General features: G+C 47.7%; 1 protein-coding gene across 2 annotated transcripts in view; it reads left to right on the top strand.

Annotated features, from left to right (window-relative positions):
• Nucleotides 1-12,240, top strand: part of LOC135921642 (uncharacterized) — an 80,410-nt gene extending 68,170 nt beyond the window's left edge. For both annotated transcript variants that reach the window (XM_065455921.2, XM_070522820.1), the window contains 2 exons: nt 6,531-6,653; nt 11,880-12,240. In XM_065455921.2, coding sequence (XP_065311993.1) covers nt 6,531-6,653; nt 11,880-12,095 — 339 coding nt within the window. In that variant the 3' untranslated portion in view covers nt 12,096-12,240. The remainder of the gene's footprint in view (nt 1-6,530; nt 6,654-11,879) is intronic.
• The last annotated feature ends 205 nt before the right edge of the window (nt 12,241-12,445 follow it).

Genomic DNA, 12,445 nt, shown 5'->3' with positions numbered 1-12,445 from the left:
ATGGCATTGTTAGCTGTCGACGGTTACCGGCCGATATCACTAATGAATGTAGACTATAAGATATTTACAAGAGTGCTCGGAAAGCGATTACAGGGAGTGGTGACCAGCATAGTAGGGTAGCATCAAACATGCGGCATTAAAGGAAGGTCCATCTACACAAACATTCATATTGCCAGAAGCATTTTAGAATACTGTAACGACCTAGGTGAACACTGTGCCATGTTACAGTTAGATATGCAGAAGGCTTTCGACCATGTGGCCCATAAAATTCTTTTCAGTATTCTCGAATACATAAAGGTAGGGGATTTGATCTTAGATGGGGTAAAGATGTGCTATCAAGACTGTACCGCCAGCCTCATTATAAACAAGGAGGTTACCAAAAGCTTTAGCGTCCGGTCATCTGTGCGCCAGGGGTGTGGTATGTAACCACTTTTATTCGCAATTTACCTAGAGCCTCTATGTAGGAAAATCAAGAATGACAATAGAATATCGGGTTTCAGAGTGCAGTCCGCGGAAGTGAAAGTGATGGCATACGCGGATGACATCGCGTTGTTTTGTCGGGATAAAGAAAGCATCGAAATCGCGGTCGCAGAGGCTCTATCATACTGCAGAATGACAGGCAGTGCTATCAACTTTGGGTGGTGTGGGAAGACCATCCGAGTAAGTTTGCAAATATCCGCTGGACAGTCACGCCGGCAAAGTACCTAGGGGTGCCGCTTGAGCATTACCGTGACGCCGTTGATTACTGGAATGCCGAAACTGAAAGGGTTCGTGAATGTAAACCTAAATGGGGAGGCCGCAATTTCTCTATGTTTGCTCGTGCGACAGTGTGCAACCTGTTTGCCGTAGCCAAAATTTTTTACGTGCTCCAAGCGTTGTGCATGACAAGGGCTAACATACAACGTTTACACTGAGTACTCGCGGTATTTGGATGGGGTTCTAGCAAGGAGCGCACCAGTCGCACTAATCTCTTTCGTTCGGTTAAAAATGGGCGATTAGGTCTGGCACATTTGTTCATTAGGCAGATTGTGTCGAGGTTTGCTTACTCACGGGACCAAAATGACCCATTTTTATTAACTATGTTTCAAACAAGGCTGAGCGAAGCTGTACCTGAGTTTATTGTATCGTCACATCGGTGCAGTCAAGGCAGAGCGCATGGTTTCTTATAAGAGGTAGTATTGGCTTTTCTGCTGTTAAAGGTTCGGTTTTCCATGGAATACTTAAGTAGGGTACCACGAAAGCGCTTATATAAGGACCTGGTAGACACAATGTTACCGGTGCCATTAAATCGCTCTATGTTCTGCATTGGACCTGAAAAGGACGTACTAAAAAGAGTAAAACGAATGCCAGTACGCCCGTCGGTAAAGTCCTTCTTTTTCCAGCTCAACACCAATACTTTACCTGTGAAACCGTGGCTAGATGAAAAAGGACTTTCCGTGCCTTTGAGCGCCAACTGTTCACTATGCCGGAAACCCGAAACAGTAGAACACATTTTTCTTGACTGCTGGTATGCTGTGTTCCATTGGGATATCTTACAGAGAACGCTACAGAAGGACTTGCCGATTACACCATATGGGATTTGTTTCCTGCCTACTCTAAATGAAGACAAAGTACCCTATGACATGTTCATGCTGGTGTCCTTGCATAGTTTATGGAAAACTAGAATAGCCGTGAGACATGCCGAAATAAACGCACGGCCTGTTAGAGAATACTTCATTGAAAGCATTTGTCATATTAAGGAAATGTATAATTTGCAAAAAGAAAAACCAACATGGCTCAGTGTGATGACTGAGCTAGCGAATTTCAAGCGTTTTTAGTCCTGTGACCGCCAACCAATGGCAGAGATTTTGTCGTGACTGTTTTGTATTGTTAAAATATCTTGTTTTGTATGTTGCCATGTCGGTAATAAAGAAAAAAAAGAACTCATGGTTGAGTGGTAGCGTCTCCGTCTCACACTCCCGAGACCCTGGTTCGATTCCCACCCAGCCCATCTTGCAAGCTGTTTTATGCGAAGCATACTAGCCGCACAACCACGCTCTTCCTTGCTGCGCCGCGCGCGGCCGCGTAGCTACCATATGACGTCATAACAGCTGCAAAGCGGACGCTTAAGCTTCGCCTTCAAGAGTGGAACGCGACAGCGTTCCCGTCGACCCGCCAAGGGGTGTAAGACAATGGGCTACGGCGCAGCGACTACGCGCCCCGCATCGGACGCGGTGAGCGTCGAGCAACGCAGCGTTCGGCGCGACAACGAAATGTGCGCCTGAGCAAGCGACGCACGCCTGAGCTTTAGAAACAGCTCGTATCTAAGGCAACACCGCGTTCACTAGAGGCGCTTTTGTACCGCTTTGAAGCATCGAACTCGTGGCTCAGTGGTAACGTCTCCGTCTCACACTCCGGAGACCCTGGTGCGATTCCCACCCAGCCCATCTTGCAAGTTGTTTTTTATTCATGAAGTGCCTGCTGAGATTTATCGCTCAGGGCCAACGCCGCAGACGCCGACGACACCGGCTTTTCTGCGACACGAGCTCCTTAACGCTGTCGCGTTAAAATAAAGGCTAGCATGCTTCGCATCCTGGGCTTAACCTTAGCTAAGCCACAGCCATTTTTATTTATGAATTGCCTTCCGGGATTTTTCGCTCATGGGCAACGCCGACGACGCCGGATTTTCTGCGACACGAGCTCCTTAGTGCTGTCGCGTAAATACAGGCAGTCGACCCTTGCGCTACAGCGAGCGTATGCAAAGAACGCTTGTGGCTTCCATTCGGCGTCCGCTCCAGTCCACCTTCTACTTGCGTCAGCGTTGGCGTGCTTCCACTGCGGACGCTACTCTGCTACTACATGCCGCAGCCAGCACCACTCGAGAGAGCGGCATTACGAAGATGGCACGATGTCGTTTCTCATCGCCCGCTAATCTGGTCTTCGTTTTTCCGCTGTGCAATAAGGAACTAAGAAGCATAACTCCTGTTGTCTTCTCGAATGCACCTCCGCCTGCTCCGTTCCTTTCTTGTGTCCGCTTTCTAGAGGAAATGGTGAGGACAGCGCCAGTATTTAGGCGCTGTTTTTTCGCTAACATGCCACAGCTCTGCAGCAAAGCAGAGCTCGTCTGATAGTCACAGTCCTCGAAGTATTCAGAGGATAGAAGGTCACGCTTTGACGGTGCGTATGATGGCCGAGATCAGTGTGTACCGGGAATCTATATTCTTCGAAGCTTCGGCTCTGCTGGAAAGGTATCACATGGCTTGTCTCGCCCGACAATACTTTTCCCCGCGCCCTTGCGCGCAGCAACGTAAAGGCATCCTCCTGCGTTGTCTAGGTGCTTCACTGATCACATTGCAAAGAAGCACACAACATAAACTGCGATATTAAAGACTTCGGCACAAGCTCCGCTAGCGTAAACAAGTGTGCGGCCGAGAGCAACTCTGTTATTGAGGCGTGGTTCGTTTGCCGTCCGGTGCTGTCCATGAGGGTGTAAAGAAGCGTGCGATGGCTGGCGCGCCGGTATCCGGCACAGACGACGTCGCAGAAAGGTCACTTCCTTTAGTTCACCGCGCCGCCGCTAGACGCGGTACTTTGCGAAAAATGCATGAAATTCATTCTTTTGCACTACTTTCTGCCTGAAGACAAGGCTGTCTCAGCCAATTTCAGCCCCCAAGCTTTCATCTGGGCTAGAAACCTAGGCGTCAAAAGTTTTTTAGTATCCATTTAAGGGTACTTTAGGTACAAGAACGTACGAACAGAGCTTTTTTTCGTTCACGTGGCGCACAGGATTTAAGTACGGTAAAAATCTATGCGCAAACACCCAACGACAATTTTTCAATGTCTCGCCTCGCGTAACTGTATGGTCGAACTTAGGGTTGCTAATGCCGATGAATGATTAATCTATTAACCCTTTGAGGGTCGATGCCGTAAATATACGGCGCCGCGAACAGGTCCGCAAATGGTCGAAGCCGTATATTTACGGCGCCGTCTGTACGTTTAAAACGCGCGCTAATTTCCTAACTTTTTCTTGCCTGGCGTGTGCTACCACTATGTGGGAATACATGGAATTTTTTTCTCGCGTTTCTCTATTTCGGTTTTCGTTGTATAGTTCTTTTTTTGCTCCGGAGCGTCTGCTACCGCTCGCGCATGGGCGCCCTCGCGGGCGCGCGGCGGTTAGTTTCGGTTTTGTTCCGCATGCGGTTTCGGCTTCTTTCGCACGCAAAACTGAGTGCTATCTCCTTCTTATCATTCAAAGGGTGACCGCCTGTTACTCGCTCGTTTGTTACTCACAGGGGTCCGCATACGAAGGATGCCGCCGTGCATGCGTTTCCTTTTTTGTCACTTTATTCAGAAGTTTCCTCCCACGGCTGCTCAGGGAAGCAGTACCCAGAGGAGGTGCCACGTATGCGCCAAAACCACTCAACAGCAAAAATATCGCAAGGACACAAGGTACATGTGCGCTGAGTGCAACAAACCGCTGTGTGGAGCCTTGCTTCAAGGACTACCACACGCTGAAGAAATATTTGTGCAAGAGGAACATTTGAGACTTGCAAAAAAATTTCGTGTGCACATTCTTCTTGTGTATTTTTCTCGTGTGGACATTGTATATAACAATGCGCCAATTTTTTTAATTGTTATAACTTTATTTGCTATTTTTTATTGTTTTTCACGAATCAACAGTACATATATGCCAATGAAAATCATTTTTTCTCACTTTACGGTCACCCTAGAAAAATTACGGTAAATTTTTTTCGAAATAGGTCCCTCTGAAGAATTTAAATGTGCAATAAAAAAATCGACCCTGGGTGGTCGCATATGGCGAAAACAATCAACCCTCAAAGGGTTAAATGTATCCCGCAAAACGATTATAGTTCATCTATGTCCACCTTTCGTTCAACCGACTTAACCGATTAGACCCGGTTCGATTAATCGCTTTACACAGTTTGACAGGAGTGGCGCAAACATTCTGAAATCGTACTGGAATGGCGGCCCACGAGCAGTGACTGCTGCTCTGGTAGAGCGACGATCGACTGTTTTTCCGAGCCCCGAGTGGTGCGGAGCTAATCGCTTCCCCTCTCGACCCGCACACCGCACACGCCGCCCCAAACCGGAGGCCTGAAATTCCTTTGCGATTCAAGACATGCTATAGGAAACTCAGTAGTTGATGGTAGTGCCACTCCCAGTCCACTATAGACGTGGCACAGCATGTCCGCCGGCTTGGAGCATCTATTTCACATGGCGATGGAGTTCATGTCTATGTTGATTCCGAGCACCTCATGTCTATGTTGATTCCGCAGTTGTACACGTACGCGCTTACGAGCAGCGCAAACACATTGAATTGATGAATTTGTAGGTGATATACATAGTGCTCGGACGCTATTCCGACGAATGGCGTCTGAGCACCTATTCTCGCGTGCTGGTTGTGTGGCTATTCAAACAAGGTGTCTGCTTCACCCGACCAGCCCAGCCAATACATTCCTTCGCTTTTAGAATAGAACACGTGGTTTAAAATCCTAAAGCAGTTATTTTCTTTTCCACTGTGCATATACCGATTTCTTGCATATTTCATTGGAGTTCACCTTTCATTTTTGCCATGTTTCTTATTTCTTGCTTAACTGTACTGTCCAGGGGTTCACTAGTGCCATGCAAGTCTCTTATCTATTTCTGCACTAAGGGCCATTTCATAACATGTATTGTTTATCTTTGGAAAAGCCACTAGTGCCGACTATAACTCTTTATGCACTTAAATATTAACCTTTATCAAACGTTCATGCACTCTTGCTTCAAAGTTGATTCCACCCCTCAAACATTAAAATAACGCCCTACAAATGTAGATAACTGGTTCAACCTTTCGAAAGCTGCCCGACAAAATTTTCGATTAATAAGTTTTTGGATGAAACACCCTGCATCGAAAGCCATTAATCCATTAAAGGCTAAAATAAAGAATTAATAATTATTAACAGAATAATAAAAAAGATTAATCGACCATCCTTAGGGCGAATATGCGCTCTCCGGAGCGAGCGACCCAACTGCGAGGGCGAGCGACCAGGAAAACGAGAGGCCGGGCGAGGAGGAACATCCCTGCCTTTAGTTTTATTGAGGGGGCTCGCACGCTTCTCGTCTCGCACGCCACGCACTTTCTTACGTGGCAGTACCGCTGGATGGCACTGCGTGTCAGAATGAAGCGCGAAGAGCCCAGTTGTTGCGGAGGGTGCGTTTCTCAGCGTTCGCACGCACCTGCACGCCATGCGTTTCGGAGGCCACGCGCAGGCTTCGCCGCGGCGGCGCTAGATGGCGCCGAGCGTTCTTAGGAAATCGCAAAAGAGGAGACCCGCTCCTGTACACGCCTCATACGTACTTCGTACCGATTATACGTTGTGTGGCTATATTGATACAACGCTATCGCATCACTGTCGACTGTCATAGTGGCCTCGGCTCTGCCAGAATTTTTTTCTGTAAGAGAAGCAAACGCCAGCAGTCAAGAGGCATAGCTGCTCCCTACGGTTGCATCGAAGGTCTGAACTTTCCCCAACCCCTTCCCTCTGACGCAGCGCTGCCCCTCTTCCCACGGATGGAAGTACCGTTTTCGAGACGACGTGGTCGGCGAGTATAGCTACGACGCTGTCGAGGGCCTCACGATGGTGTTCGACTCCGAAATATCAATGAGAAAAAAGGTGAGTTCGGGTCACTTCGCCTAGTCAGCTGTTGGAAAACGAAACCACGTGGGCTTTCGTCTTCTCACAAAAATAAATGTCGTCAGACCCAAGGACGATTAAAAAAAAGACCCGCAGCGAAGATGTGGCCTTGAAATTGAAGCTAGGCCGTGACCATCTTATTCAAAGCACTAAAAGACGTCAAGCCGCAGGAGAAAGTAGGAAACGCTTTTTTGATGCTTCCTGCGTGTTTAAGATGGCCAATGTCTTTGTGTCACTTGTTTTAGAAGGAAAGCTGAATGTATGCATCGGCAAATTTAATGGGATATCATATTATCAATACTCAGCCCAAGGTAATATTTTAGCTTGAATTAAGTCTTATTTTTCATTTAGTCTACCAACTTGACTCTGAACAGACTCCAGCTGGCACAGCACTTTTTCAGACATGAAGTTGGGGTAAGCACTGGCTTGGTTTAAGCTGGTATACAGTTGCGGGGGCTGCCACTCCAGAATATATATTGCTGTGCGATAGAAATTGCATGGACACTCGAGGCGAATTATCGCTGCTGGCCTCACGGAAGTGTTCCGAATATATACATATATATATATATATATATTTCATATACTTTCATTATATTATACTTCCCCGCCGGGGCGTCTGCATCTGTGTTGCGACACCACGTACCCGAGCACAGAAGGGTTGGACCCTCATGCGTGTAGCCGTGCGCGGCTTAGCCATGTTTGGGGAAAGGGGGATCCTGGGGGTTGAGGCGATGCTGGGTGCTTCGACCTTTAAGGCCCCCCGGCGGAGGCAACACGCCTCTTTGTCCTCTGCTTCACACAGACGGCACCCCCGGACTCACCCACCCGGGAAAAATCGTCAGTCACCTTTTCCTGTCCCCCTCTCCATCCATAATCTTTCATCTGCACCTTTCGTTCTCTCCACTCCTTTCCTTATCTTTTTTTCCATTCTAATTTCCAGGCGGCGAGGGTTAACCTGGTGGGGCTAACCAGCCTTGGTGACACAATGTACGGTTATAGTAGTGGCGTACAGCTGGCGTGCGCAAGTCTTGAGATACAAGCCTTGTGGCGTCCCCATGTTGGGCTCGGTGGTGGGCAGCTGGCGCTGCTGCTGAAGGCAAATGCTTTTCATGGCTACTCCTTCCGTTTCCCTCACTGATCGTCCTCTAAAAAGGGGGGCGCAACGAAGCAACCACTCGATTTTTCTTCTTAGAGCTACGACAACTTTGCGACGTACCATGTGATCCACAGTGACGGCAATATAACAGCCAGAAAACTATCTCCCTTCAAAGTTTCGAAGTGTCAAAGAGACACATTAGGCACAGGATTCAAAGCTACAAGGATAGCTAGTGGCGACATCCTTCTGGAAGTGAAAGACAAAGAGCAACTTAAAAAGCTTTCCGACCTCAAATTCATTGGTGACATAGCAGTAACTGTCACGGCGCACCGTTCGATGAACAGTGTTCCTGGGGTAATCTCTGATGAAGACATGCTTGACCTTAGTGATTAAGAATTGCTTCAAGGTTTTTCAGAACAAAATGTGACCAAAGTTCAAAGAATCATGATCGGTCGGAATGACACTGAAATTCCCACAAAACATGTAATCCTAACATTCGGCTCCACCACACTGCCAGACTCAGTCGAAGCAGGCTATGTGAAAATCCGTGTGAGACTTATATCCCCAATCCTATTCGTTGTTTCAAATGCCAGTGGTTCGGGCACAGCGCTCAGATATGCAGAGGAAAGTTAACGTGCGCCAAATGCAGTTCTAACGATCATCCATCTGATAATTGTAATGCTGAATCACACTGCACGAACTGTGACGGGGATCATCTGCATTCTCACGCTCATGCCCAATCTGTAAAAAAGAGAAAGAAATTATTGCCCTTAAGATCAATGAAAAGATCATATTCTCTGAAGCGCGAAGGCGACTTTCATTTCTTTGCAACGAACGTTTTGCCGCTGTGATGAGGCAAGGGGCACTCTCACAACGGCCTAAAGAGCCCGCCCTGGTCACACGCAATGAACCACGGGGGACTTCTTGTGCCCCCCCCCCCCCAGAGGCAGCAGCACGCAGTGTTGCCAAATCCAACGACACGCAGACCTTGCTCTTGCAGGGCTGCGTTAGTGTGCAAAAACCGAGGCCTGAGACACGTCTCCCAGAGCCTCGTGACCCCGTGACCCCGCCTCCACCGCCTCTGAGAAGGAGATGGAGGTTGACACAAGTACATCGGTGCCAGCGGCACCAAAATACAAGCGCAGCTTGCTTGAGGGACGTAAAAAAGAAAAAAAACCTCGAGTAATTCCACCATAACCAAAATAACATTATCACTCTACACAGAACACTCCCAAAAACACCTTTGTCATAATGGGCGTTCAGATATTGCAATGGAATGCCAGAGTGCTTTTGCATTACCTAAATGACGTCAAAGAATTGTTATCTACGTATAAGCTAGAGTGTTCTGTATTCATGAAAAGCACTTAAAATCAAGTGACTCGAACTTTCTAAATCAGTTTGGAATTTTCCGGAAAGACAGTGATGATGGACATAATACCAAAGACTGTTGCATGCCAAAATCTCCAACTTGACACGCCTTATGAAGCAGTAGCCGTACTTTGCTTAATAGGCTTATTACTGTATGCTATTTGTACATTCCACCAGACAGGTGGCTCGACATTACTGAGTTTGAAAAACTAATAGACCAGCTTCCTGAGCTGTATATTGTGGTTGGTGATTTTATGCTCATAGTGGACTCTGGGGCGACTCACGCTGTGATGCAAGAGGCCGGGTAATTGAAAAATTCCTTCTATCCTCTGCAGCATCCATGTTTAACAAAAAGCTCCCGACTTATTATAGCACTACACATAACACCTACTCCTCAATAGATCTGGCGGTTGGTTCTGCAACACTTCTGCCATTGTTTGAATCTAGAGCTTTCACAGAGTCCTTTGGAAGCGACCATTTTCCAGTTCTCTTAGAGGCGATACATATGTATGACCCACCTGTATATAAAAAAAAATGAAAGCTAAATGCTGCAAACGGCAGAATTCGAAGAGCTCGCATGTATGTCCCTTCAATCAGTAAAGCAGCTTGGTATTGAGGAAATGACCGCTTATGTAACTGAACACATCATCCATGCCGCGAAACAATCGATACCACAAACCTCTGGAAAAATAGTAAATCCTAAGCCCTGGTGGAATGAAGAGTGCAAGCAAGCACGAAAAGAACAAAACAAAGCATGGCGTACGTTTTCCAAATATCCAACAGAAGAAAACCTTATAAATTTCAAACGTGCAAAAACAATGGGAGACGTATTCGTTGGGAGGCCAAGAGAGCTAGTTGGAGAAATTATATCGGCTCAATAAACTCATACAAAGATAGCCAGAAATGCAAGGAGCCCCCTCCGAGCACAAAGGGCGTTTTGATGGCGAGCGGGATCGTCGCGGCATATCGCGGAGGCCGCGGAATCTACGGAGCCCATGGATGTCAATTCTGAAACTTCATGGCTATAAAGTTCTCATAAAGTTTTGATGTGAAAGGTGCATTGCGCGATGTTGCCTAAAACCGAGCAGTAGTGCACGCCGGCGACATGCACTAATATGAAAGACAATGTGAATATAAGCAATACAACAATCAGGACTGGTCTTCGTGCCGTCTCAGGGCAGTGGTTTGATGCCCTGCGGCCGCCCGCTACTGCAGGACAGCGCCATGTGCTGGACTAGTGGGGATGCATCGCGACCGTCAGCACCAGAGCAACCAAACGGCGCGCTTGAAATTTATCAAGCGCGATGAGGCCCCGCATGAGGGTGAGGGCCATAGAGTTTCTCATTATAACACCTAGAGGGAAATCTGGCGCCACCGTCTATGGGAGTTTCTTAAGGGGGCACCGTGCCGTCATGGGAATGACGGTATATGTGTCTGCGAGGCTCGCGTTGGCTGGTGTTGTAAGAGGCTTCGTCTAAAACGTGGATATGGCTACATAAATAACGCGTTTTTAAAGTAAAATCTTCATAAAATGTTTCCATTGACGCATATTACATCTTTACTCACCTACAGTGCATGACCAAGCGAAGAAAAGCAAGAACATACTACAAACTTTCAAAGCGAGCGCGAACCTTGTCGTCTGTTCTCCAACTTCAGCGGCCCGCTGGTACTTTTTATGTAACATATAATCGTACACGCAATAACAAGTTATCAGAGTTAAACAAAACATGTTTTCGCGTAATAATAAAGCTAAAAGAGCTTCTCACGTGCTGTTCTAGTAGAAAATGAATCATTGTCACAGACGGAACGGTATTTGCCAAGCGCGTCTTCAAGGTGTTTTGTCTCTACGAGAACGATGCCAATCCGAATCCACAATATACCGGCATTCCCATGCATACCACAGCGCAGCAGCGCCAGATTTCCCTCTAGGTAATGTAGTGAGAAACTCTATGGTGAGGGCGAAGTCTGGCGTCACTCGGGGCACTCTCGCCGTCAGTACGCGGAGTGCAACAGCAGCGACCCCGTGTGGCCCCGCAGTCGCTCCGGCCACCTAAGCAGTGGTCCGTTTACTCTTTTGGCTGATAGTACGCTTGCCGGCGCGCAAAAGCTCGCGCCCATGCGACTCACGTATGCTGCAGGACACATCCTACGCGTGGAAGCGCGGGACTCGCCCGGATATCTTCTTCAGACAGCTATCTGCGCTCTGGCCGGCTCGCGAAAATACACAACAGTGTCCGCAAAGGCGAAAATAGTAGGCCACGTGGGCGCGCTCCCGCGCGTCTTGTACGTTGACACCGCCATTACTCTAGAGGCGCGGGAAACGCAAGGCCCGTGGGCTCGAGCTTCCGCGCGCGGACACGCGTCCGTGTAGGTCGGCCGTTAGGGCGTTTTCAACTCGCAGCCGCTGCAGGAGTTGTTGGTTCACGTCCAGGCATAATAACTAAGTGGATGCTGGAGTGTTCCTCCAGAAAGCTGATAGGTTTGTAACGGAATGAAAGTAATTTAGATAACACAGATTTGCCATTATCTTAGGTGGCATGTGTAACCACTCTAATACAATAGGGCAGCATCTCTCTGTCTGCCAATTTTTCCGTCCGTCCCTCTGTCTGTCTGTCTGTCTGTCTGTCTGTCTGTCTGTCTGTCTGTCTGTCTGTCTGTCTGTCTGTCTGTCTGTCAAAATTTCTACCCATGTTCCATCTCAGAGTGTTATTTCCCGTTTGTTTTGTTTCTGCAACCAACAGATATGTGAGGCGAAGGCCGCTTACCCGGACGTCCCCTTCGGCATCGCCGCCTATGACGTCGAATACGACTCCAATGCCGCGGACTGTCCGACTATGCAGATCGGCGTCGGTGCCTTCAGGCGTCTGAAGGCGCTGCAGCGGCTGAACGAGTTTATTGACAAAGAATTCAAAGACGCCTCCTACCTGCAAAAGTGCCTAGGCGTACCCGTCTCTTGAGAAAACGCCCCCTTTCGCCACAACGACTTCGTCTGTCGCTCGTAACTTGTGCAAGTTACCGAAAATAATTGTTCTTGCTATCCATGGCACTATGTGCACTCTTCAAAATGGTGACAGCGAATATAAAGAAATGAGAATAACTGCAGCGCTGAGAGCAAATATTCTTATCCACTCTTTCTTGCTTTTAAGCAGAATATAAGTGTCTCCATTTTTGCTTTATTTTCTTTTTTCAATTTGCAGTGTGAAAAGAGAAAACTGGTTGGCCCCTCGCCCCCGTTAGAACACTGACATAAACGGGAAAACGCGGGAACACCATAGACGCATTAACAATAAACAAAAATGACGAGATA

This window comes from Dermacentor albipictus, chromosome 8 (assembly GCF_038994185.2).
Source record: "Dermacentor albipictus isolate Rhodes 1998 colony chromosome 8, USDA_Dalb.pri_finalv2, whole genome shotgun sequence".
In the NCBI taxonomy this organism is placed as follows: Eukaryota; Metazoa; Arthropoda; class Arachnida; order Ixodida; family Ixodidae; genus Dermacentor; species Dermacentor albipictus.
The sequence above is the reverse complement of the archived record's forward strand: the minus strand, read 5'-3'. Positions and strand labels throughout refer to the sequence as shown.